Below are 23,494 nucleotides of genomic sequence, written 5' to 3' on the forward strand. Positions count from 1 at the left end.
TTAAAATACTAAATAGCAGAATCCTATAGAAATATTCTTTTTTTCATGCCTATCAAGTAAAACTTGAAGCAGAATTTTTTTTTTGCCCAGGTACCATTTCTTTTTGCATGATATCCTAGCTTTTTCAACCATTATTACCATTTCTCAGTGCGAACCCATTGAATAAACAGACACAGAAGGCTGCCAATCAGTGGAACATCTTGCGGTAGTAGTTCTTCATGATTCCCCCCGCTCTGTTTTTCACTGGCCGGCTGCTCTGGTCCCTTCCCCCAGCACAGTGTCTGGGCTGCTGCTCCTTCCCCTGCTCCTGCTGGCTCTGACCCAGTCTCACTGCTGGGCTGGAGTTTCTTTGCCTGCTGCTATTTTGGGGCCCAGTGCAGTGAAGCGTTTGCTGACTTCCCATTAAAGTTAATAGACATTTAGAAACACTCTTCTTTTTTTGCTGACTCAGGTCTCGATGAGCAACTGGTGTAGTTAAGTGCAGATGCATCTTGTTACTAGCCCTGGAAAACAGCTTTTCGTACTTTTTTCCAGGGAATTCTGCTCTCAGAAACTGAGTTTTCTTTGTCAGACTCTTTCAAGAAGACTTCTCACCCAGGTTCAGATAACCTCCCCACCTTTTGAATTTCATCAGTAGAGAGTCTTTTGATATTATCACTTCTCCTTAGTATCAGGGGAAGCTTGACTGGAGGCTCAGAGAAGTTAGAGTTTTAGAGCAAGCGCCCAAGTCCCAAAGGGCTTGGAGTGAAGAGCTTTGGCCACATGGCTGATGTTGGCTCCTAGATGATACCAACAGTGCTGCAAGAGCTGCAGTGTCTTTGCAGAGAGTGCTCGTGCAGTGCTTATATATTATTCTGTAATTACACCAACAATAACAGTCATACGTTGAAGCTTCTAGACAAAGCCTCACTGTACCACGGGGCAGCATTTCTTGCTTCCCCCAGGCACAAAGACCGGGAAAGCAAACTCTGTGCACGCTTTCATGCAGGGTGAAGAGAGACAGAATTGATGCTCACCACCCCCGTGTCCGCACCAAGAGGCAGGTCACTGACTGCTCTTCCAGGTATTTAAAGGGAGCAAAGGCTTCATGTTAGAGGGAGGCGTTGTAGCTGTTGGATGTGCACAGTCACAACTGGCCCTGCACCCCAGCCTTTCCTACCAAGTCTGCGGAGTTGGTGGGCTCTGAAGGTGGGTGCACAGAGCTGCTGGGAGTAGCTGCAATGCAGTTGCTCTTCTCCAGCTGCTCTGCAGTGCAGATGTGTAGCCTGGGTGCATTCTTTAACCGCTTTGCCTGTTTCATCCAGGATAAATAATCTGTACAAGCCCTTATTGTCAGAATACATGTTAAGTACCTTAGGCTTTCATTTACTCTTAATTATGTCTCTGAAACAGTAAGCCATACCTGTCAGGAAGTTAATATCAAGAAGTCTTCAATCCTAACAAGGCGATGAGCGCTACTGATGATGAGCTTCCTTCTGGAAGGGATACCTCACTGCATATTGGATCATAAGGGCAGAGTTTGTGCTTTTTCTGGCTTGCTGTCTTCACTGGACTTCAGATAGGAAAACACTGAGGGACTTTGCCTGGACTTTACCTTGCACCTGTCCTTATTTGCATACAAATACCAATTGCTTCATTTGTCTTTCTGAAGTACAGGGTGTGAGCAAAATCTTATCAAAAGCCGTGTCCTGTTTGGACAAGTTGGACTGACTTGGCAGAGATCCACAGGGTGGAGTGGATGGGAGGAGGCAAGAAAGTAAAACTGGGTGGCTTGTTAGCAGAAAAAGAGAGGGAGAGAAAAAAAAAAAGAGAGAGGGTGGAATGTTTGCCTACTGGATTGTAGTTAATTATTTAGTTTCAGATTACATGCATTCTAAAGTCTTTCAACTCACATGAAAAAAAACCTTTAATGCAAAATAGTTTATCTAGTAATGTGAAAGACAAAGGCCCTTTTTTAATATGCTTGATATGAATATATTATCTCCTCACTGTTTTTTCCAGGGCACTTCAGGAATAAGACAGTATTTTGATTTTCCAGAAATTAGTTGTATTTACTAAACAATTTGTGGGCTTTCAGACGAGTACATTATGAAATCCATGTATAAAGTAGAACCCAACTGTTTTTTCATTCCTTTGTAATAGAAACAGATAAGACTGTTTACCTTCCCTATCACCCCCTTCTCAAATGTTTAGGAGAGAGAGATTGGGTTTTTTTGAGTTAGTAGGCATGATTTTACAAACAGATTAGGAAAAACTACTGACTTTTTAGTAGCAGTAGCATGCTTTATTTGTTTGACTGTACATGCATGTATTTGCTTGTGAATGTGGTGCAAGCAATCAATTTGGAGCATTGTTTTTAAATACAAAAATAGTTGTTTTGTGAGTTTATTTGCAGCCTCAGGAAAGTCTCCTACTGAGCTAAATTTTTATACCAGACCCAAAGCTGGTTATATTGACTCTCTAGCAACTCTGTTAGTTTCCACCAAATAAGTATTTGACCCTCTGATCTGGACGGACAGGACCAAGAGTTATGTATTAATTCTTGAAAAATGGTTTTCATTCATTATCAAATGGGGAAAAGGAACGTACCACTTAAGACTAACATGATGAAGAAGAGCTCAATTTCTCTGCTATGATGCAGCAATAAAAGCAATGTTTGCCCCTGCTGTTCTTAGATGACTGCACCTGAGAAAGACTGAGAATTACTTTTCACTTTTATTCAGCACAGGATACAAATTAACAAGAAACACTCAAATGTGTAGCATGACGTGAAATGTGTATTAAATGTCTTTGACACACTTTCTTGGAGCAAAAAGTGAAAAGGAGTCTTAAACCAAAGTAACTCTTAAACCAAAGAAAATCCAATTTTAAAACAATAAAAATGACAAAAAGAATAACCTGGGAGCATGACTGCTTACTTAGGACAAACCTCTCTTCTCCTCTCTCTTCTCTGCTCTCTCCTTTCTCCTCTCTCTTTCTTCACTAAAGTACAAATTGATGTGTCACTTTATCTGTGCACTTACAAACTAAAATTGAAAGTTTCTGGAAACCTAAAAGAAAGTATTTCCAAGTTCTTATATGTGAGGTCTGAGAGGCTACATTTTACTGTAAACATTTTTTATGTCTAAAAGCATAAGTTTTTTTTCTTTTTTCACAATGCATGGATATGTGTAGGAACATGTGTGAGATGCATAGATACATATATATACATCTATATACATATATATTTAATGCATAGATATCTAGATATATTTCTCGGAAGATAGTCTTCTGAAACATTAGTTTTAGCTATGTGAAATGGTAAAAACCTGCCAAAGAGAACCATTCAAAGAAAAATAGTATAATTAAAACCTTCTCACAAACATGCTTAAAGTATTTACAAAATTATCGCAACTTTTAGGAAATAGTATGATCTTACACAACAGCTTCTAAAATAAAGCTACATGTCAAGTTTAAACTGGAAATTACATTGAGCTGCTCTGTTTAATTTTTTTTTTGCGATTTGGTTTTGTCAGGCCTTTGACTTTTGTAAGAATTATTATGAAGATACTTCACCTCATACTTGTTTACATGTCATTATTCAAAATGTACACTGTTGTAATGTATTTCCATAAATCTTTATTAATATACTTGAATAATTAATGATAGACTAGTAACAAATCACACTACCTATTTCTGGAAGCTCTTAACAAGTTTTTGTCTGTAAACATGCGCGATGGTTCATTAGCGTTCACTAGTGTATGCTTATTAGAATTGTCTTTCTTTGAGCAGGTATGTCTTAAAGTTTTCATTTAAATTTCTGGGAGAATGTTCTGGCCACAACTACAAATCTGTTGTTGAGCCTTTGCCCTACTTCCACAGGGTGCAGTTGCTGGGCCACGTTTCTGGCTGGATTCGTTTATTTCCAGTGCCATCTACTGGCCAAAACTGCATTTATGTAATTTTTTTGTCCTCACATCTCTATAGGAGGTCATACCACTGCCAGGCAGGGCTGTGAACCGTACAGTGCATGGTCACAACGTGCTTTTTAGATAAGCTAGGACTGGACAAATGAGGTTGAACTCTCTGTAGAGTAAAACAACTGAATCTGTATGGCACACAGCCAGATTTTTGAAGTGGTTTTTTTTTTGCACAGTTAAAACAAATTGTTGTTGAATTGTCAGTAAATCTATTAACTCAGGGAAGTAACTGAGGTATTTTTTATGTTGGGACATGGCAACGTGTTGAATATACCTCTCCAAAGTAGTCTTGGATTTTAGTCTTTCTTTTGCATTGATTTCAATGTCACTATACTTGAAAGTTTCTACTTTTCTATCAGGACTCCTAGAAAAGAGATGACCTCCCCAGAATCAGTTCACTTGTATAATATAAATAAGATTATTCTGGAGTAAAATGCCGATGAGAAATGCCTAGTCTAAAGGGTGATGTGTTTACGCACTGACAGCTAATGGAAGTGGCAATTCTGTGATCGTGGTATCCTGACATGCACAATAAATATTCAAATTAACTTTCATTAAAGTGAGCAGATGTCCCTTTGTTTCACTAGCAATTGGGAAATAATAAACTTAAAATAACTGAAATATTTAAACAAAGCCCAGTCAAATGTTTAAGAAGCTGTGCTAGAAATGGATAAATATTCACAATAATCTGATGAAATAGCATGTCCTCTACGATTCAGAAAGTTGATGGGGGATTCCTGCAGCTTTCTCACATTGTGTCTTTCCCCTGCAGGCCAGGACAACGGAGGCATCAGAACAGGTGAATAAAGAAGATGCTAATGTTTGACCCAGTCCCTATCAAGCAAGAAGTCATGGAGCCTGTTTCAGTGGTAAGACTTTTAAAATATATTAGCCTTAGTGATGACCCTGCAGTTTTTTTACCTTTAAATTCCACCTTTAAATTGGACTAGCTTAAGAAAGGCTGTGAAGCTATATTTTCCTCTTAGAGCAATCAAATTCACATTCTAGGAAAACCCTTTCTGTAGTTTATTAATTTATTGCCTCTAATGACCTGCCCCATTACCTCTGCGGGTGCTCCCACCCCCAGAGCAGAGAGGACATCCAAGTACTCCTCAGACACTGCACTGCAAATACGATCTCTGCAGCCCACACTCCTGATGGAGTTGAGTTGAAATGAAGTTGCCAGACTTCACAGTGAAGTGGCAGGAGCCTGTGCTTGGGATGTTACACCTTTGAGCTAATTGAACAGCTTCTCACTGTCCCCTTTTCTGTTGTCTCTTGGTTTTGGCAACACGTGCGTGGGGTTAACTTTATGCTCTGAGCAGCAGAAAATTAATCCCGACAAAAAAAGCAATGGCTTTTTGCTGGGCAAGCTGGGCGCATTATCTTACTGTGTGAATAGATGAGAGCCAGGACGGTGAAGGAGGAATGGGGAAAAAAGGGGAAAGGGAGCTTTTTCTTTTCTATTTGGTAAATTTTCTGTCACCTTGGTGTACAGGGTCATCTCAGAGAAGAGTCTGATAAGCCAAAGCAGGACAAGCATGTAGCTGGAAGGGGGACAATAGGAATTGTGATGGTTTAGGCTGCCAGGGTAATATGGCCTTAGGAAGCAGTTTCACATATACTTCACCTGTTCAGCTGCAGCCTGCTGAAGAAATAGAAGGTTCAGGCTATTCCTCTCTGCTTTCCAGTGCTGTGTCTTCTTTGTATGACGTGAAGCAGTTGTGTGGCCACAGAATGACTGGGATCCTTTGGATCAGCTCATTGAAAAGTCAGAATTGCTAACCCACAAAAAATACCCTTATTTTTTGGTTGGGTCAGAAAGCTAATATGACTCATACTGTGCAGCTGTTCAGTGCAAGAGCAAGGGAAGGGGCGAGGACAAGGGAGTGGGACCTCCCCTTTCAGCAGTAGCCTGCAATAAAATCATATTAAGTGTAACATGAAACCACACCCCCAGAAAGGCTGATCAATTAAAATGGTGAAGTCAGTGTGCCTAAATTAGAGTGCATTAAACTCATGCTCTGAATGGCATCTTTCAGTGAAAAGTGTGCTTCCTGTTTTATTTAAAATTAGGATAATTGTCATAATGTAAATGCATCTGTAAGCAGTCTCATTTCTTCAGTGCTATTAACAGTCTTTGAGAGTTCATATGCATTTTAAAGCTACAGTTGGAGTTTCATTGGGTTTATTTACTTGAAAGCAATGGTGGAAAAATGACTGGTCTATGACTGAGAGTGTAAGTATGAAAAATTCCAATATTGGGGTTAAGAAACAACCTTAGTATTGGCCAGTCTCTCTGTCACTTCAATGACAATTACTGCATAACCTTATTAGTGGTTATCAGCTACACTTATCTAAAGATATCTAACGGTGTCCATCAAAGGTGGAAAATGGGTCACCTTTACAATAGAAGCGTCTTTACACAAAAACCAGAAAATCACTACAGAAGCACTGCGAGCTCTTTTTGTCTTTTTGTACACATTTACCTTCACCTCCCAAAGAAGGTTCTGCAGCGGCTGGGAATTATGCACATGAGATGCAGATCCACCCCAGAGAGCTGTGTGCTCTGCAAAAACTGCAATGGGAAGAACAAGGGGGCATTTCTGAGCCAAGTGCTTTTCCAAACTGAAGTTCCAAGTGTTGTTTGTTCTACACCACATGCTCCTTGCAGAGATGTGGAACCATCCATGCATTGGATCTCTGGAGTCATCTTGGATGTTCTATACCTCATTGTCATCACTCTGACCACCTGCTAGAGACTATTCAGAGCATTTCACCAAATCTGTATGCTTTCCTTTTCTTTATTGCATAATGAAAAGAAAAAAAGGCAGGAAAAGAAAAGCAGAAAGTCCAGAGAAAACAACATTTTTTTGAGTGAGGTTCCCCTCGTGGAGATTGCTCTGGTTTCCCTTGGGCTGAGGAGCGTGTGTGTTTCTGATTCTGTTCACACACAGGCTGTGCAGCCCCAAGCCCTCAAGGTCCTGACTTCTCCAGCACGTCTTGGTCTTGGGTCTTCCTTGGAGCCACCTCAGCTCCCCAGCAGAAACTGCCCTGGAGACACCTCTGAAAGGAGGAATCGGAGTATGGAGAGAACATACGAAAGGAGAGCAGGCATTGAGTGTGTTGGTTTTCTTGACCTTCTGAGAAGGCAAAGGAAAGAGAACCTGTTAGTGTGATGTTCTGGAGGTGCTGAGCGTAGCATTCAGTTCACCATGGGCTCACATAACTCAGGATTTGTAAATCAGTATTTATTTGTATTGTGTCTGCCATTGCAACAGTATAATTAGAGGCCAAACTAAATGGATCCCCTTAGGAATTTTTCATTATTTTACCCGAACGTACACTGTTTGTAGGTACAAAGTCTATGTTTGAAAAATCCCATTAGCTGGAGTGGGAGAAGGAAACAAATTATGGTTTTGACACCACTGTATTTCAGGGTGTGTGGCTGAAGGGATTAACTATACTTCTCAGATGACTGAAGCTCGCACCCACAGGATTTCATCACTGTACCAACAGCTCATGCTATTTATTGAATTAAATTATTGAACACATTTTGTGATACCTCTTAATGAACTAGTGACAAAGTGTATCTGAGTCCTACCTAAATATTTGCTGTGAGAACTTTCTAACCATTTGGACAAATACCAATTACCCTTTAGTGAAATAAGTTGCCTTTTTATGTGTTATCATCATTCTTTGAATTTAAATAAACAGTCTTTCTCCGTCCTTTCTTCAGTCCCAAAACTCCTTGTTTCACCTGTTTTTAAAGACAGCTATGTGCTACATGAGGGGTTGAGGTCGTAGGTGGTGTACTAGAATACAGATTTCACGTGGTGAGAATCATGTATTAGCTACTGTTCGGATTAAATGCTATTTGTCCTCGTACATGATACTGATTTGACAAATAGTCTAAGTAGGTAAGTGGGTTCTTCACCTTTTTCTGTTTTTCCAAGAGGCTGGCTACATTTTTAAGTTAAATTCACAGGGTCATATAGTTTATAAAAGACTTGGTGAATTGCTTTGAAATCTGTTCACCTGGACAACAAAGAAGGTGTTTTGCTGTGACAGTGTAACAGAATTTACCAAATTATATCAGATTAGCGCTTAATAATGTTTTCTTGTGGAAGCAGCAGTCTGATGAGTGGTGGTGGTGCGTGTGCTTGTGACATATTTGTCCAGTCTTTATTCTTGGTAGATTGTCAAGAGGAAAAGCTTGGTGATTCTTTCTCCTTTTGGATGTATTGATTTAATTGTGTGAGCCACATGGATATGACTCAAAAATATTAGAAGTTCCTTTGATTTATTTTCCAGTTTCTTTGTAGCTTCAGTGCTCTGGGTTTTATTATGGACAAACAGCAAGGAAAGGTAAATTAATTGCTTTGTAAGGCTCAAAGAGGGAAAATAATATAAAACACAAAAAATGGCTAGATGGAAACTGCAAAGGAAAATATGTTGAAATACAATCCTGCATCTTTATAGTGATCTACTGTACTGGCATATTATTCTGCACAGGGATGTTTAGGGAAGCAGAATTTATAGGAAGCTGGGAGTTTGTTGGGTTTTTTTTAATCCAAGTCAGACCAAACTCCCACATACACAGTTAATTCCCACAGTCGAAATCCAAGGAAGATATATCAACTTAAATATTTTCAACAAACATAATTTTCCATTGTTCCATCTGAATACTTCCCATAAGTTTTAGAACAGGTGAGAAAAGGTTGCTCTTGCAAGGCTATGAAGGATTGTCTTGATTCCCGCAGTTGGTGACATTGGGACAACCAAAGAGGTAGTTGGGCTTTTTTGTTGTTTGCTATTGTTGATGTTCCCTGTTTACAGAGCAAGACTGTGCAGTCTTCCATACCCTCCCATCCCGCATCGCCCAAGGGGTCCCGTCTGCTTCCCTGGCAAGGGAAGGGAAAGGGACTTCCCACATTTGAAAGTAGTGGTTCATGTCAACCCAGTGGCCGTTGCTGTGTCCCAGGGAGCTAGAAACTGAAACTCTGCTTTGCCAAAAGAGACAGCACTTTAACTTCAGAACCAGGAGATGGATCTGAGTGCGACCTGCTCCAGACAAACAGGGTTTGAACCACACTTAATTGGCAGTGAAACAAAACAGTTTTCCACCAAATAGTGTCCGATTGACAGCAGGTACTCTCATTTTCGTTGTTGTAGCATCCTTTCTCAACTTTTTCACCCTTTTTCTTCCCAGCATAGATAATTTGTCACACCACATTTTTCTGTCACAACTTTATCTGCAGTTCAAGTAGAAGCACAGGAATGAAAATCGCAGAAGGAAGAAAAGTTTGGAAAAATTACTGAGCTTCCCAAAACTGCCAGAAAAAATAGATGACATTAAATTTGTGCCAGCTTAATTACAACAACGAAAACCTATGCAAAATAGTGCGAGATATATGGGTTAAAATACCAAGTTCCCAAAATAATCACTTCTTAAAAACATCATTGTTTTCTTCCTAATTCTTGGGAAGTGTTTCTTGCTTGTCTAAATGTATTTTACTTAATGTTCCTAGCTTACAGTTCTCTGCACAACGTCTTAATCGTTTGGTATTTTTGAAACACACACACCTGGTGTTACTTGAAGAGTTGAAAGAGGATAACTCTTTATGTAGAAAGGTTACAGCCTGGAGATGCTTCGTTCTTAATAGACTCATTGATTGAAAACATTCCATAAGATTCAAATTGCATTGACTTTTTCCTTTCTGGTATTCTTGCAACAGAAGAAATGTTGGTAGGTGTGACCTTGCGATCGTCCCTGGCGAACCCACAGCGCTGTAAATGTGCCAGTGCTGAGTGGGGGAACATTTACAGTTGGTCAAAGCTGAGTAAACTTGGTACTGTCAACCAGTAACAGCAAGTTTAACAGAAGTACTTAATACCTCTTGTGTGTTTAGGTTTTGAATTTTTGCCTGTGCCTATAACTTAATCAGATTGAGTAGATATTAAGCACTGTTAAATATTAAACTCTATCAATATTCATCACTTAGAATGCTAAGAATTTCATGGCTTGTTTCACCAGTGGTGGCAAATCTATACAATTTGTTTTAGCCAGCACTGCTTGCAATAATGGCATTTTGATAGAATTCTGAGGAACCAATTAGCACCAAAGATGGATGTTGTCATACATGGAATTTGTAAGAATAGTGATAAAGAGAATAAAGTTTCAGAGGTGTTAATGTAATAGTTACTGTTTGAAGATTAATCATCATCGTGCATGCTGCTTTATTCAAGTATTTTATGGAACAGATGACTCAGCTTTGTTGTTTTATCACAGTGCTGTGAATGTAGCAGGAAAATTCAATATTTTCTAAACTCATTGTTTCAGACAGTAACTGAAAAGAAGAAAAATAGATTTGTGTCATTTTGCGAAAATACTTTTAGTTAACATTGACATTTACAGTCAAGCTATTGCCCCTCACAGGGAAGACAGAGGTAAGAAAAACCAGGAAGATGTATTGCTAGAAGCTTTCATCCCAGGAAAAAAAAAATAATTGAAATCTCATGGAAGTGATTGTATAAAAATACAGTAGCTTTATACTTCTGATCTGTTTCACTTTTACCATTTTGAACATTTTTTCAATCGCACTCCTCAAAGTCTTTTCGGTGCCAAAGAATTCAGCAGTTTTTGAATATTAGTGTGAAACTGCTTAGCCCGTACATGAAGCTTTACTTACCTAGAATCCAAGGACAGCATTTTATTTCAAAAACTTTACAACATCTAAGGGCTAAAAAACAATGTGGATTACATTTTATATAGCTATCTGCTATGTGAGAACATCACATCGCTTTCCAGTTCTAAGTTATCCGTTGGTAAACAACCTCAGTTATCAACACTTTTTAAATGCAAAATTGATCTGGATAGTTGTTTAATGATACTATACTCTGTAATGAGTGTTAATATTTGGTTTACAAAAAGTTTTTCCACTAAAATGTGAGATTGTCACACAGGTCAAGGTCAGGTTTAGGACTTACCTTTTGCACTCTTGAGTTTCTCACCCATTGCTTATGTAGTTCAGCTGTGCATTTTTCATTGCTTGTATGGTTCAGATGCATAATTTCTTGCTTTAGTGATGATTGTTTTCCAGTTATTTAATCAGTTGATTTGGACCCATTACTTGCACTTCTAAGAACAGTTTAACTCCACTCTTGCTTGAATTCATGTTTCTCAGTGTATAGTTATGTGGTGGGCATAGCACCATGTATCTCCCAGGTCAATTAAGTAATGTGCAGCTTAGTATATGAAAAGCAGTTTCTGAAGGAGAAAAAGAGTTGAATAAGCCTTGAGGATTTGTTTTCATCATCTGTTTTACATTGCTTCTGAAACAGTTAGGGAATCAGTACTTGAATAACTTCCTTTGTGTGAAATCTTAGACTTTATTTAATTAACTTTTATTTAGAAGTTTATTAAAGTGCTTTCTTGAAACGTTTTCGTTTTGCATCAGTTTTATTAGCTGCCTTTCTTTTTCAGTAGTAATTGTGTGTGTATTGATGCATTATTTGATTTTCTTTATTTTTTTCCACTCCTGACAGTCATACCCGTCCAATTACATGGACCAAATGAAACCAAACAAATACAGCGTCATTTATTCTACACCAAGTATGTTGCACAATAAATTCTACTCAAACCCCGAAGGACTATCAAATGGAATCCAGATGGAGCCAGTAGACCTTACGGTGAACAAACGGAGCTCACCACCTTCAACTGGAAGTTCTCCTTCCCCCCTAAAATTTCAGACTGTGCACAGGAGAACTTCACCTGGATTGACTCTGTCCTCACCCAGCTCACCTCTCAGTAAGTTCACGCCGTCACCCCCAGGAGTGCAGCCGCTCTCCATGCCAATAACCATCCCACCCGTCATGGCTGCTGCTCTTTCACGCCACGGACTGAGAAGCCCTGGAATACTCCCAGTCATACAGCCTGTTGTGGTCCAGCCCGTTCCGTTCATGTATGCCCCCCATCTCCAGCAGCCCATCATGGTGTCCACAGTTCTTGCAGATGAGATGGAAACTCCCAGTAGCATGCCAGGTTGGTGTTGTGAGTTTCTTTTTCATGCCACCTCATCCTGGGAACATAACTGTATATCCAAACACCTTTTTGTTTGGTTTTAGCACTTTATGAAATGGAACATAATTCCTGTTCTTCTAAAATATGCAGGCATAGAATTTACTGTGTAAATATTTGTAAAAATATGGTGGACTGATGAAAATGATTGAAACTGTTTTGAATCATATTTTGTCAGGAGATAGACTAGAACTGGAAGATTTTATATTTTAGCGTAAATTGTTGCACTGAATATAGAGCTGGGTATTTTCTATTGTTTTAACTGTAGATTTTTACATATACTTTTTATTTCTGTAACTTGCCATATTTTTTAATGTATTGCCTTCCCTCCTACCCTCCCCATCCAGTGCCTGTCATTGAGTCTTATGAGAAGCCTGCACTGAAGAAAACAATCAAAGTAGAGCCAGGAAGTGAACCATCGAAGACTGACTTCTATCCTGAACAAATGTCACCTCCAATGATGACCTCATTGTCTCCCCAGCAAGTCATGTTGCAGGAGTAAGTAGCTAACAGTAGTCCCAAGATCAGCAGAAGAATGAAACGCAGTTCATTGCAGCAGTTACCAATTTTGAGGGGCAGGAGGGAGTGTTGCAGTGCTATAGAACATGGTAAAATACAGAAAAACATCATCTTCCCCCCACTGCCGCTGTGGAATGTGATTTCAACTTTTTTGTCCCTCTTTAGCAGCACAGGAGTTGATACATATTTGTACATCGCAACCACATAGATCTGCCATTTGTATAATGCATTTCTAAAGTAATGCTACCCTAGTCCTACAATTTACTTAAAGTAAAGTTGGTGATACCAGTTTATGTAAAACCAGCAACAGACTGGAAAGATACTGTAAAGACATTTCGTACTGATCTCTGTATTTATGTTACCTAAAATGTCTTTCTTTAAAAAGATTCTTCTGACTTTCTTCTCTTGGAGGACCTCTTTGTCTTTTAAAAAATTGTGGCTACTTGGTGGAAAGAACCCCCTCATGCCTACAAGTTCTGTATATATCCGGTGAAATCCATGTTTACCTGAGGCCATTGTTCCGTGGGTGGCTTTTTGGCAGCTCAAGTAGTTCCTGAAGCTCACTCTCCTCCCAGCCATTTGTTTCCACTCCAGTCTGAACTCATTGTGCTGGTACAACTGTTACTGGGGCCACTGCGTGAACTGGATCACAGATCTAGTTTGGTTTAAAACAGTCTTGTTTGCAGAAAGCAGAGCAAGGGCTAGAAAGAAGTCAGGCAGAAACTTTTAAATTGGAAATATTAGAAATTTCTCAGGAAGTATCCCTTATATTTCCCATTTTCCGAGGGAAGATTCTATCAGCTTGCCAAAATCATGGAATGGCCCAGAGCTCGGCTCATCCTTCAGCAGGCAGTGCTCTGGGCAGGCACGCAGGCTGCTGGCATGGCTCTGCCCGGAGCTGAAACTGAGTTTAACTGAGCTGAACTCACAGAATATGACCTCCAAATCAATTTCTGCCCTTTCTTCCTGCTCACCATCGCTCTCAGGCTGGTTGTACAAGACCTCACCTCCTAGAGTGGGGAAGAGGCTCCAAGCCAGACTCCCAACAGCAGCCTGTGAGCGCAGGGTGATTCAGAAAGCACGGGCCCGGCACTCTTGTGCCATTCCCCCAGAAGGCAGCCGCCACCTCCTGCCCAAGACCCTGTCCCACTCAGAAGGCGCCAGGGCTGCCTGCATTCTGCACAACCTCCTTCTGGGCACCCCTGCCCCTTCTCAAATCTCTGACCAGCTCAGATACAGCTTCTAGACTGCAGGCTCCTTGCAGTTAACTAGCTAGATTTTGTAATCTCTGTGCTGTTTATTTAAAAAGAACCTTATATGCTTTATTGTAATAAACATACAGTAAAATAGTAAACATCCACGTTTACTAGGTGCTTACTTATCTTCCATAATGGACCTGCCACACAAGGGAGTCAGGTCTGGATGTACTTGGAATTAAGTCCTGCTAGGTCAGGATTATCAAATGGCTCGGTTTACTTTTGTTCTTTGTTAGGCCTCTTCAACAAGGGCAAACCAGTAAGTGCTGTTCCTGCCTAATACCACACCCTTCCTCCAGGGCTGAGACTTCTGCAGACTTGTCACCTGCATTAGTGATTTGCATTAGTTATCTCCCAATGAGTCCGGTTTCCACAGGAAACGCATCCTCTGAGCAAAGGATATAAAATTTGGTATAACGTATAGGTAGCATTGTTACAAAAAAGGTTCGAATAGTCCATGTTTCCAAAGCATCTCTTCCACTTGCTCATGCAGAGCATGATGGTTATGGAGACCCTGTTCTCACATTGTAATGGCTTAAATGGCTTCCTAGCTGTCCTGTAGAGCTGCGGGTCTTGCTCGTTCCTAAAGCCAGCCCTTTCAAATTCACATTCTGCTGTATGCACAACAAGAAGTGTGTAAAAGGTAGTTTTTCTCTTGTTCTCATTTAAAAAAATACATGGACAAATCACAGAAGCTAAAGATGGGAGAGCTAAACCTTTATAAAATTTCCTGTTGTCTCACAGCTTCATCAGCCTCTCTCTGCATTATGAGCTATAGTTAGGCAATGATTTTTTAATCATTTTTCATAGCTTCCAACTGCCTAAAGTGCACTATTCAGACACATAAGCTACATTAAAGGGCCATAGGAGATGGACTAGATGATCCTTGTGGGTCCCTTCCAACTCAGGACATTCTGTGATGTGTGAAAACTTCAGTCTTACTTTTAAGTGACTGATATTGCTTTAGTGTTAGTTTTTGGCATACACGTTTTATATATAATATTAGTGGCATTTTTGTAGGAATTGCTGGACTGTCTAGTATGTTTGATAATTGATGCAGCTATGCAGTTATTTCTGAAGTCAAACTTGAGGCGATGGTCTCTAACCAAATATAAGGAGCCTCATTAACGTTGTATTTTCTTGTGAGTGTGTCCAAGTCTAACTCATGCTATCAACATAGTGTGCTCTGTTGGTAAAGAAAGAGAAAAAGCTGTTGAAATTGTAACATGATCTTTGGAAGATACTCTTATCTATTGAAGAATGACTCTTAAATGGTTAGACTTACATTAACTTGTATCTGGTTGTGTAAGAGGGAATGAAAGATTTAGGGCTGTGCTTTCGTTATTGGCACTTACTTAATATTTACCTCTGATTTTTGATACCGCCTTAACCATTTTTTAAAACTGCCACACCCTGTCTGATTATTGATAACATTCTGTAGTCTTGCCTGCCTCCTTTCGTCTAAAGGGAAAAGGAGACAGAGACAAATTCTCAGTGCTGTTTTTACACACTCTAAGATTGAAAACCATTGCAAACGGTGTACAGCCAGTATCCCTTTTCTCCAGATGACACCATGTCCAGGACTAGCCCCCACACATAGAGATTTAACCAGGTTTGCTTGCTGCCCTAAGCCAGAGCTGGTCCAAAAAGACCAGTGTTCCACAGCTTCAAAACTGAGCATTGCTTTAGAGAAGCATTTCTTTGGAAGCTAAAAGCCTGCCTCATTTAAGAGTATGTACATCTGTGTCTAACATCACCATCTGGGGTTTCCTGCCATTGCAATATTTTTAGCTAGATTTAATGTGTACTTGAAGAGTACATCACTCAACAATCACAGAAACGCCCAAGAGAGAGAATTTGGCTCCCAGTGTCAAGCTTGTAACTAATAAAGGAATTAATAATAGAATTAAACTTTTTCCCACATCAGTAATTCCCATCCTGCTGCTGTGGAGAGTAAAAGAAAATCTTTTTTTCTTGTTAAACCGTGGACAAGATTTTCTGTCTTTGGCACATGCCCTTTATTTTGCTGAGGAAGTAGGTATTTGGTGTTTCTGAAAATCAGACGCTAAAGGAACTTGGTTTAAGTAACTAATATAACCTAGTGTTACAAAGTGTTATTCGATTGGAAATGTGAAATACAGTAACTGAGAAAAGATGGGAGTTCTAGAAAGCTGATTTCTGTCACATGAAGGAGCTGGTTTTGCAAGAAGGAATGCTCATTACTGCACATTATATTCTAACTTTCAGTAAAAACCTAAAAAATCTGTTAAAAGCACGGATACTGATTTGCTAATGGCTTGAAAAATGCAACTTTATGAGGTTGCCACTTAATTTTTGATGAACATACCTATTTCCTTATCTAACATTGACGTGGAAGAAGGAATCAAGGTTGTCCCCAGTACTAGAGTAGGGGTGTTGTTCAAACCTGAATATCCAGTCAATGACACCGTTTAAGATGCTCAATGTGTTTCCACACGCATCAATGTTTATGGGTTTGTTTGTTACAGGAGTCCATATGTAGATAGTATATGTCTTACCTGCGCTGTACCTGTGGGCTTCAAAAGCAAAAAATGATGTTTATGAAGGTGGAGGGACAACTTCAGACATCCTGTGGGTGTGCCACGCAGGCTGGGCGCTGCTTTTAGGAATTGACGTCAGCGGTATAGGGAGGCCGCACCCTCCTGCCAGCACCAAACAGGAAACTCTTAATTACTCTCTAAAGGAGTGGCTGGAACAATAAAGATTGAGTTCTGCTTCAAAACCCTAAAGATACAATTTCTGTAATAATATGGAATAGCTGTTTCCAATTACAAGCGAACTAGTTGCGTTTGAAGGAAGAAGAAAAATGGTGAACAATTACAAGAAAATTTCACTATGAACTCAGAGTTTGAGAAATACGGATTTGACTGAAAAACAGGAATTTGAAGGAGGTTTTTCCTTTGTAAGTTTAAAAAAAGCTAGGGACTAGTAAAAATGGCTACATCATGCCACAGAGTGAGTCAACATTTAAAAATATTACTGCTAGAATACATGAAATCTGCTAACCCCTCTTGAATTTTTCGACATGCATGTAATGTTGTTCTTTCTGCCAAGAGACAGAGTGGTAGTGAATAAAGGGCTCTGTCATGAATCGTATTAGCTGAGGTTTGCTGTGCTAGATGTTTTTCGTTTTTAACATTCAATTTGACTTTGCAGGAATCACCCTTCAGTTATAGTTCAGCCAGGAAAGAGACCTTTACCTGTGGAATCTCCAGACACGCAAAGAAAACGCAGAATACATCGATGTGATTATGAAGGCTGCAACAAAGTCTACACTAAAAGCTCCCATCTGAAAGCTCACAGGAGAACCCACACAGGTTTGAGCATTGCTGTGCTTTTCTTTCATCAAGTCTATGGTAAAATACTAGGCTAAGCTTTTAGTTTGTGCTAATGGCCACAGGTGTAAATAACAAAATGACAGAAGTTAGATCTGGCATTGTTCTGAATGCGATTACAGGCTGAGCAAAAGAGAGGATGTAGCAGGAAAAATGCACAACAAGAGCCTGTAAGCCAAAGCAGGATCATGGCGTGTGCTGCTGTGCTTTACATTCACTGGCTCTTTGCTCATTTTCTGTCCAGTTGCTTGCAGATTACTCATTCCACACACCCTGTAAACACCAAATCAGTTCAAATTGCACTACCTCATCTCTTACATCACTGTTAAATTTGACTGAGACTTCCATGGGAGTAGCCCATTTGCAGAAGTCCAGGCGGTGTGCCAAATACAAACACATATCTGCTTCAGGTGTACGTGCTCACCGCTGTTCCGATGGTGCTCTTTTCTGAGTGTTCCAATAAACATATCCCCATCTCTGTTCGCCACAGAAGTGTTCATCTTGGCATGCTAAATGAATATATGTACATCCAAGGTTTTTATAAATAGATATGGGACAATTTTAAGTAAAATGGAGCCCAGTTCGTGGCTGTGTTACATCAAGCCAGCCCTTTGCCTGTTGGGCAACACAGTGGTGTTAAGTAGGATCACATATTAGAAAGTAAGGATTGAGAGAGATTGTAAGTTGAGCCTTTTGTGACAGTGGTGCAGATTATTTATGCTACAACAATGTAAAGAGGTCACAATATTCCTGCCTGATGTGCTGAATGGTAGCACCAGCCCTTTCCTTCAACTAATCTAGAATATGAGGTTCTGGTTTTGAAAATATTTAAACAATTGTGTAAACCTTCACGCTTTGGGACTTGATGAGAAAAAACAAGTGCTAATATGGCAGAGGGAGGAACAGAGAGATGAAAAAAATAAGTGGTGGCAGGAAACAATTTTTTTATCTATTGACTTTGACTACAGAGTTTTTAGCACAGAGAACTCTGCAGCCCAGTGCTGTTTGGAGGCTTTTTGAATAAGCATTAAAGTACTTGCTGAAATTTGACAAGGCAAGAAGATAAATCTGTCAGATATTTAACTGATGTGTCTGTGTCTTAAATGCACGCTTCTGTGTTTCTTTTTCCAGGTGAAAAACCATACAAATGCACTTGGGAGGGATGCACATGGAAGTTTGCTCGTTCCGATGAACTAACGCGGCATTTCCGCAAGCACACAGGAATCAAACCTTTTCAGTGCCCAGACTGTGACCGTAGCTTTTCACGTTCGGACCATCTTGCTCTTCACAGAAAACGCCACATGCTAGTCTGAATGTCTTCTGTCCCTGACTCCTGTCACACTTTTTTTTACACATACATTTTAATTTGGATTCAGCTGGTCTGAATCTCTGAGTTTATACCATTAAAAGCTTATGTATGGTCAGTAACAGATGTTATCTAACCCTTCTATATCCTTGCCACGGGTCAGACCTAAAGAATGTGAACACTTTTTTTTTTCCTAGGGATGCTAAGCAAACCCTTTCTGCAGACAGTATGTTTAATGTATTCCATTGTGAATAATGGAATTTGTAAACTAACAGCTTTTGTTGGTTTCTTCATATAATCAACCCAGCATATACTGATAAAGTAGTAAATGTTATTGAATATCCAAAAATGTTAGTCCTTGCCAGAGACTTTTATTTATGTGCCCTGTTAAGGATACACTCTCTTTTTATACTCAACAATGCAATGAATGGACTCTCCCAACCGTGTTGATTTCTGCAAGATGGTTAATATGACAGTTTTAGAAAGACACTTGATTTAGAAATCCCTTCTGCCCAAACAGTGAATAACACTGTAGAAATAAATCTAAGCAATATAATTACTTCACAGAAAGATTGAGTCAGAGTATCATTTACTCCAGTCAAGAAGAAAACTTGTCAGGAATTGATCCATACATAATATTGTGCATCTAAACCAATGTCATCTGTCCTCTGTATTATAGTGTAGTATACGTCCTTGGTTTTATTGCATAATGTCCTGGTGGATTTGTTCCATGAAGCCCTTGTGTGACACTGTATGTCTGGTTTCTGTGCAAGCGTATGAATGGAGCACACACTGTACTCTCCTGTGACATGGCATTGAATGATATCCATAGAAACCTACCACACCTCATTTCAGGAATACAGATTATCCCTCTACACTCAGTTCCTTACGTTGCTTCTAAGTAATTTTTTCTCTTTGCTGTACCTCAGAGAATAGCAATCATTACATCAAAAATGCTCTGAACTGTATTGTTATGAGTGCCACTTTAATACACTACAGTATTTAAAATTATTAATCCACAAGATTTTTATGAGAAGATAGCATCAGATATGAAGCACTTCTGATGACAAATTGAGTCATGCATCTGTTTTGGATAAAAACATATACTACATCATCCATTTGATAATTCTGATTTGTGACTCCGGTGGTCTCTCAACAGTAGGTAGCTAAAGCTTTCCTGTGGATGTGCCTATTGCATTAAAAGGTCACATCAGCAAGTCTTCACTGCTCTGTCAGTTAGCAAACAGCTTGATAGATAAACTGAATTCAAACCACCTGCAGTCAACCCTAGGGATGCTCTTGTTTCTTGAAGCCTGGGAGGTTTCTTTCTTTATTAGCTGGCAGACTATGTGGTACTGCAAGGAAACGGTGTGTAATTCTCCAGGCTTTCACGCACTACTGCATTTTTCTTATTTCCCCTACGTAAGGCAAACACCATTCCCTGCAAATTAAACATACCGAAGTCCAATTTTCATTTCTCTTGGAAAAACCCACTGGAAAAGGGAGAGGTGAGAGAAGGAGGAGTTTCACTAAATTCTCCATGAGGAGGCAGGTGGAGTGTCTGCCCGCAGGTGGGTATATTGGAGCTCATGGAGCAGGTGGGCTGTGCTGCTAACTCCTGTGGAGTCCCACAGCAAACTGAAATAATCCTGCAGGTGCAACAACTTGAGTGCAAGGAGCCTTCCCTTGGTGAGAGGAGTTTCCCAGCTGCCGTGCTGACGTCCATGTACCTGTACAATTAGAGGATCTGTACTTAACTGGAGAAAGATGATCCTACAGTGATTGCTGTGAAATAGCTTTATCCCAGTTGTTTAACAAACGTTATGTGTGGGAATATGGAACAGGCAATTTTATTTGAGGAGTAGAGCCCTGAACGTGTGCTCTACAAACAGGAGAATGGGGATTTGCAAAGCAGGGCTGGGAACGTTGTTGCAAAGCTTTTGTGAGGAAGGTCTGTGTGCTCTGTTACAGCCCCATACATCTCACCACTTTGCTAGGACCGAGGGACATTGTGCCAGATGTGTCCCCTGAAAAACCTGGGACATGAATTGGGCTTTTTTTGGTGGGCTGGGTTGGTGCTAATGTTGAGAAACTGGCAGGGAAGAGTATGATACTCACGAGCAGCTGTTCTAGAATGAGGATTTTCATTGGATGTTCTTGCTGTCAGTGGTAGCAGAACTGGCCTCCTTCATAAAGGTCTGGGTTCTAATGGCAGTTCCAGAAATGCAGACACATCCCTGAGGCTGCGCGGAGCCCCTGTAGCACCAGTCACAAGTCTACAGATATGGAGTATCCTGGGATGAAAACAATTCTCCATTATATTCCATAGAAAAAAGCAGATGAGATCCTATAAAAATAAGCTGCTTAATGGCAACTGGTCCCATTTTTATCTTAACAAATGCAAATGCATAAAATCTGGGGTGTTTAAGGAACATTTCTTTCCATTGTTCTATTTCTCTTCTAAGGCTTTCACAATATGTTTGATATCTTAAGCTGTTTTTGGGGGGCTGGGTTGGTTTATTTTTAAATTAGGAACATAAAATCAAGTACCCTACAAGCAAAACTTCGTTTTAACTAAGAGTTACTTTGGAGAATTTAATCTAGGCTATTTGCTATGTTCATTCATTAGCCTATGTACCTTGTTCTTGAAAATATCTCTGGTAATGCTGGGGAGAAATACGGTAGAGATTCAATAGAACTTTAAAATGTGTTTATCTGTGTGCCTTGTGATTTAGGACAACAGAAATTTAAATCTTTGAGATTATTTCATGTAAATGCCTCACAGGATTTTTCATGTGTGTCTGTGGTGTCTTTTTGTGGGGTGTCAAAAAAGTCACGAAGGTGCTTTCAGCTAAAAATGTGCATTTACAGCTCAGCTGACTCATTGATTCATTTTAGCAAAATTTTATTTGAGTTGTATCTCATAATTTTTAAATATACACAACTAAATACTTTTTAAAACCAGTCCATCCATCTTTGCCCTAAAGAGAAGCCAGTTTAGATATACATACAGAAAACCCTAATCCTACTGGATGTGTGTATTTTAAAAAGCTCACCTTTTTCCTTAGCAGTATTGCACTGTGCAGTGTGTTACAGGTAATACTGTTATACTAAAATGTGCCTGTTTAAGCCATTTGACTATAATGAATTAGTACTTTCTAGGACAATTGCAAAAAGCTAAGCAGGTATTACTGTGTGTGGTTTTATTTAAATATAGATGTCATTCTGCAGTCATATTTCCAATGCCACATCTTGCCCAAAAACGTTGTTGTCTCTGTCAAGGTTAGCAGCATGTAGATGAACACAAATCCTTTCTATAAAAAATTACAAAGCATTTTACGTATCTTAAGAGGGCTACACCATTTTTCATTGTATTTTACAGATGTTAGCACTTTTTTAAATTGTATTTTAAATATTAGAGTGTCAAAGTATCTTTCTGCTTAGCATCTCTTACCTGCAAATATAGCAGGGATGTTACCTTTAATACTTGTATAAACTATGCAGAAATTTTTTAATAAAATGTAATATATTTTATAAGCTAATAAGACTGAAAGGGTAATTAAAGGTTTCTAGCATGCATTACTATAACTTGCAAACATGGAGACATTTTGGTAATCTTTTCTTACTGAGGATGTGAACGTTTAATGTACTTTCACTGTTTCTACTTTGGTAGTCCAATGGGAATTCAGTAATGACATTTTGTCATGTCCAACTGTGAACACAGATTTGTACTGTACAGTTCTCATACTATATTTAGTATACAAGGCCTATGTATTATACTTGTTAATAAAACCCTCAGACTATTGTTTGTGGTCACGTCATCGTATGCTGTACGACAACGAGCAATGGCAGAAGCTGGGGGGCTGGGGGGTGCCCAGGGGTCCTGGCTGGCTCCGGCTGTGCCCAGCACTGCATTTGGTGGTGAACCCGCAACAATAGTTTGCTCACTTCTAATTAGGGCATTCTAATTAGTCCATTGGGGGGTCTGGAGAACCAATCGTGAGTTTCCACTTACTGTCACTTCGGCCTTTCCCCGGCTGGGTGCCAGGCAGAGCGTGCAAACACCGGCTGCCAGCACATCCATGGGCACACCCGCAGGCTTTGCTGAGAGACAATGATGTGCAGAGCTGGCAAAGGATATTTTTTACTTCTTCACACATTTTCAGATGCCTAAAATGGTAAGCCCAGCTGAATTCACTATGCATCTCTCAACACTTTCCATTCCTGCTGAGCTAATCGCATCGGAATGTTGGTCCATTGCTGCTTGGGACCCAGCAGATCAGCCTGGTGAGCACCTCCACAATGCCATGGTGATGTACAGAAGAGAAAGCAGGTATAACTTAAAGAGGCGTAAAAATAGAACCCCGCAAACAGAACGTGAGAAAATGACCAGCTTGTATTTCTTGGCTTCCCGCTTGAAGGATTGCTCATTGTAAAGCACAAGTCTGCGCTCACATCGCACTGTTGATTTGTAGGTTCATTCGCCAGTGAACTAGTCAGTGTCTACACTCCACAGCCGGCTCAGCAGGGGGGACCGATGGCACTGGGGACAGAGTCGTAGCCACTGGCCCAGTGCCGGAGCTGCCGTGAGGATGAGGCTCCTCCTGCCCTGTCTGCTCACACACACACACTTGCTGGGCACCCGTGATGCTCTGTTCCAGTTGTCCAAAGAGGCAAAAATGTGCTGTATGTGTCATAGCATGAAATATCATTTCCAGGAAACAGTAATAATTTAATGGGCCACTGGGTGTCACCCTTAGTCTGAAAAAAAGGCAAAATTTAAACTTGGAAATTGTGATTTAAGAATTTTTTTTTCTCTTGTAGTTAAGAAATGAAGCTGTTCCCTCTGTCTTACCTTCTGTCACTGAGGGAAATCCTGTCATGTACAGAAATCTGTGCAAGAATTCAAAACTTATCTTTGTGTCTTTGCTGCAATTTTTAGCCATAAAACCCCTTCAAACATATCCTCTAAAATTAAAAGTATGGCCTGGCCGAACACG

The 23,494-nt window shown here is 39.9% G+C and overlaps 1 protein-coding gene and 1 long non-coding RNA gene across 3 annotated transcripts in view; one reads left to right on the top strand and one right to left on the bottom strand.

The window, feature by feature from the left end:
• The window catches only part of KLF3 (KLF transcription factor 3), a 28,335-nt gene extending 6,036 nt beyond the window's left edge, over positions 1-22,299 (top strand). The window contains exons 3-8 of one of the 2 annotated variants that reach the window (XM_065062641.1): positions 989-1,063; positions 4,732-4,828; positions 11,508-12,003; positions 12,387-12,537; positions 17,010-17,170; positions 18,320-22,299. In XM_065062641.1, the coding sequence (XP_064918713.1) occupies positions 4,772-4,828; positions 11,508-12,003; positions 12,387-12,537; positions 17,010-17,170; positions 18,320-18,501 (1,047 nt within the window). In that variant the 5' untranslated portion in view covers positions 989-1,063; positions 4,732-4,771 and the 3' untranslated portion in view covers positions 18,502-22,299. The remainder of the gene's footprint in view (positions 1-988; positions 1,064-4,731; positions 4,829-11,507; positions 12,004-12,386; positions 12,538-17,009; positions 17,171-18,319) is intronic. The other variant, XM_065062642.1, reaches the window with a different exon arrangement.
• On the bottom strand, positions 10,790-16,726 carry LOC110357905 (uncharacterized). The gene is made up of 3 exons (XR_002411889.2): positions 16,352-16,726; positions 13,065-13,259; positions 10,790-11,229 (listed from the first exon to the last, which is right to left on the bottom strand). It is a non-coding gene; the product is annotated as an uncharacterized LOC110357905 (long non-coding RNA).
• Positions 22,300-23,494: the final 1,195 nt, after the last annotated feature.

This window comes from Columba livia, chromosome 4 (assembly GCF_036013475.1).
Source record: "Columba livia isolate bColLiv1 breed racing homer chromosome 4, bColLiv1.pat.W.v2, whole genome shotgun sequence".
Taxonomy (NCBI): domain Eukaryota; kingdom Metazoa; phylum Chordata; class Aves; order Columbiformes; family Columbidae; genus Columba; species Columba livia.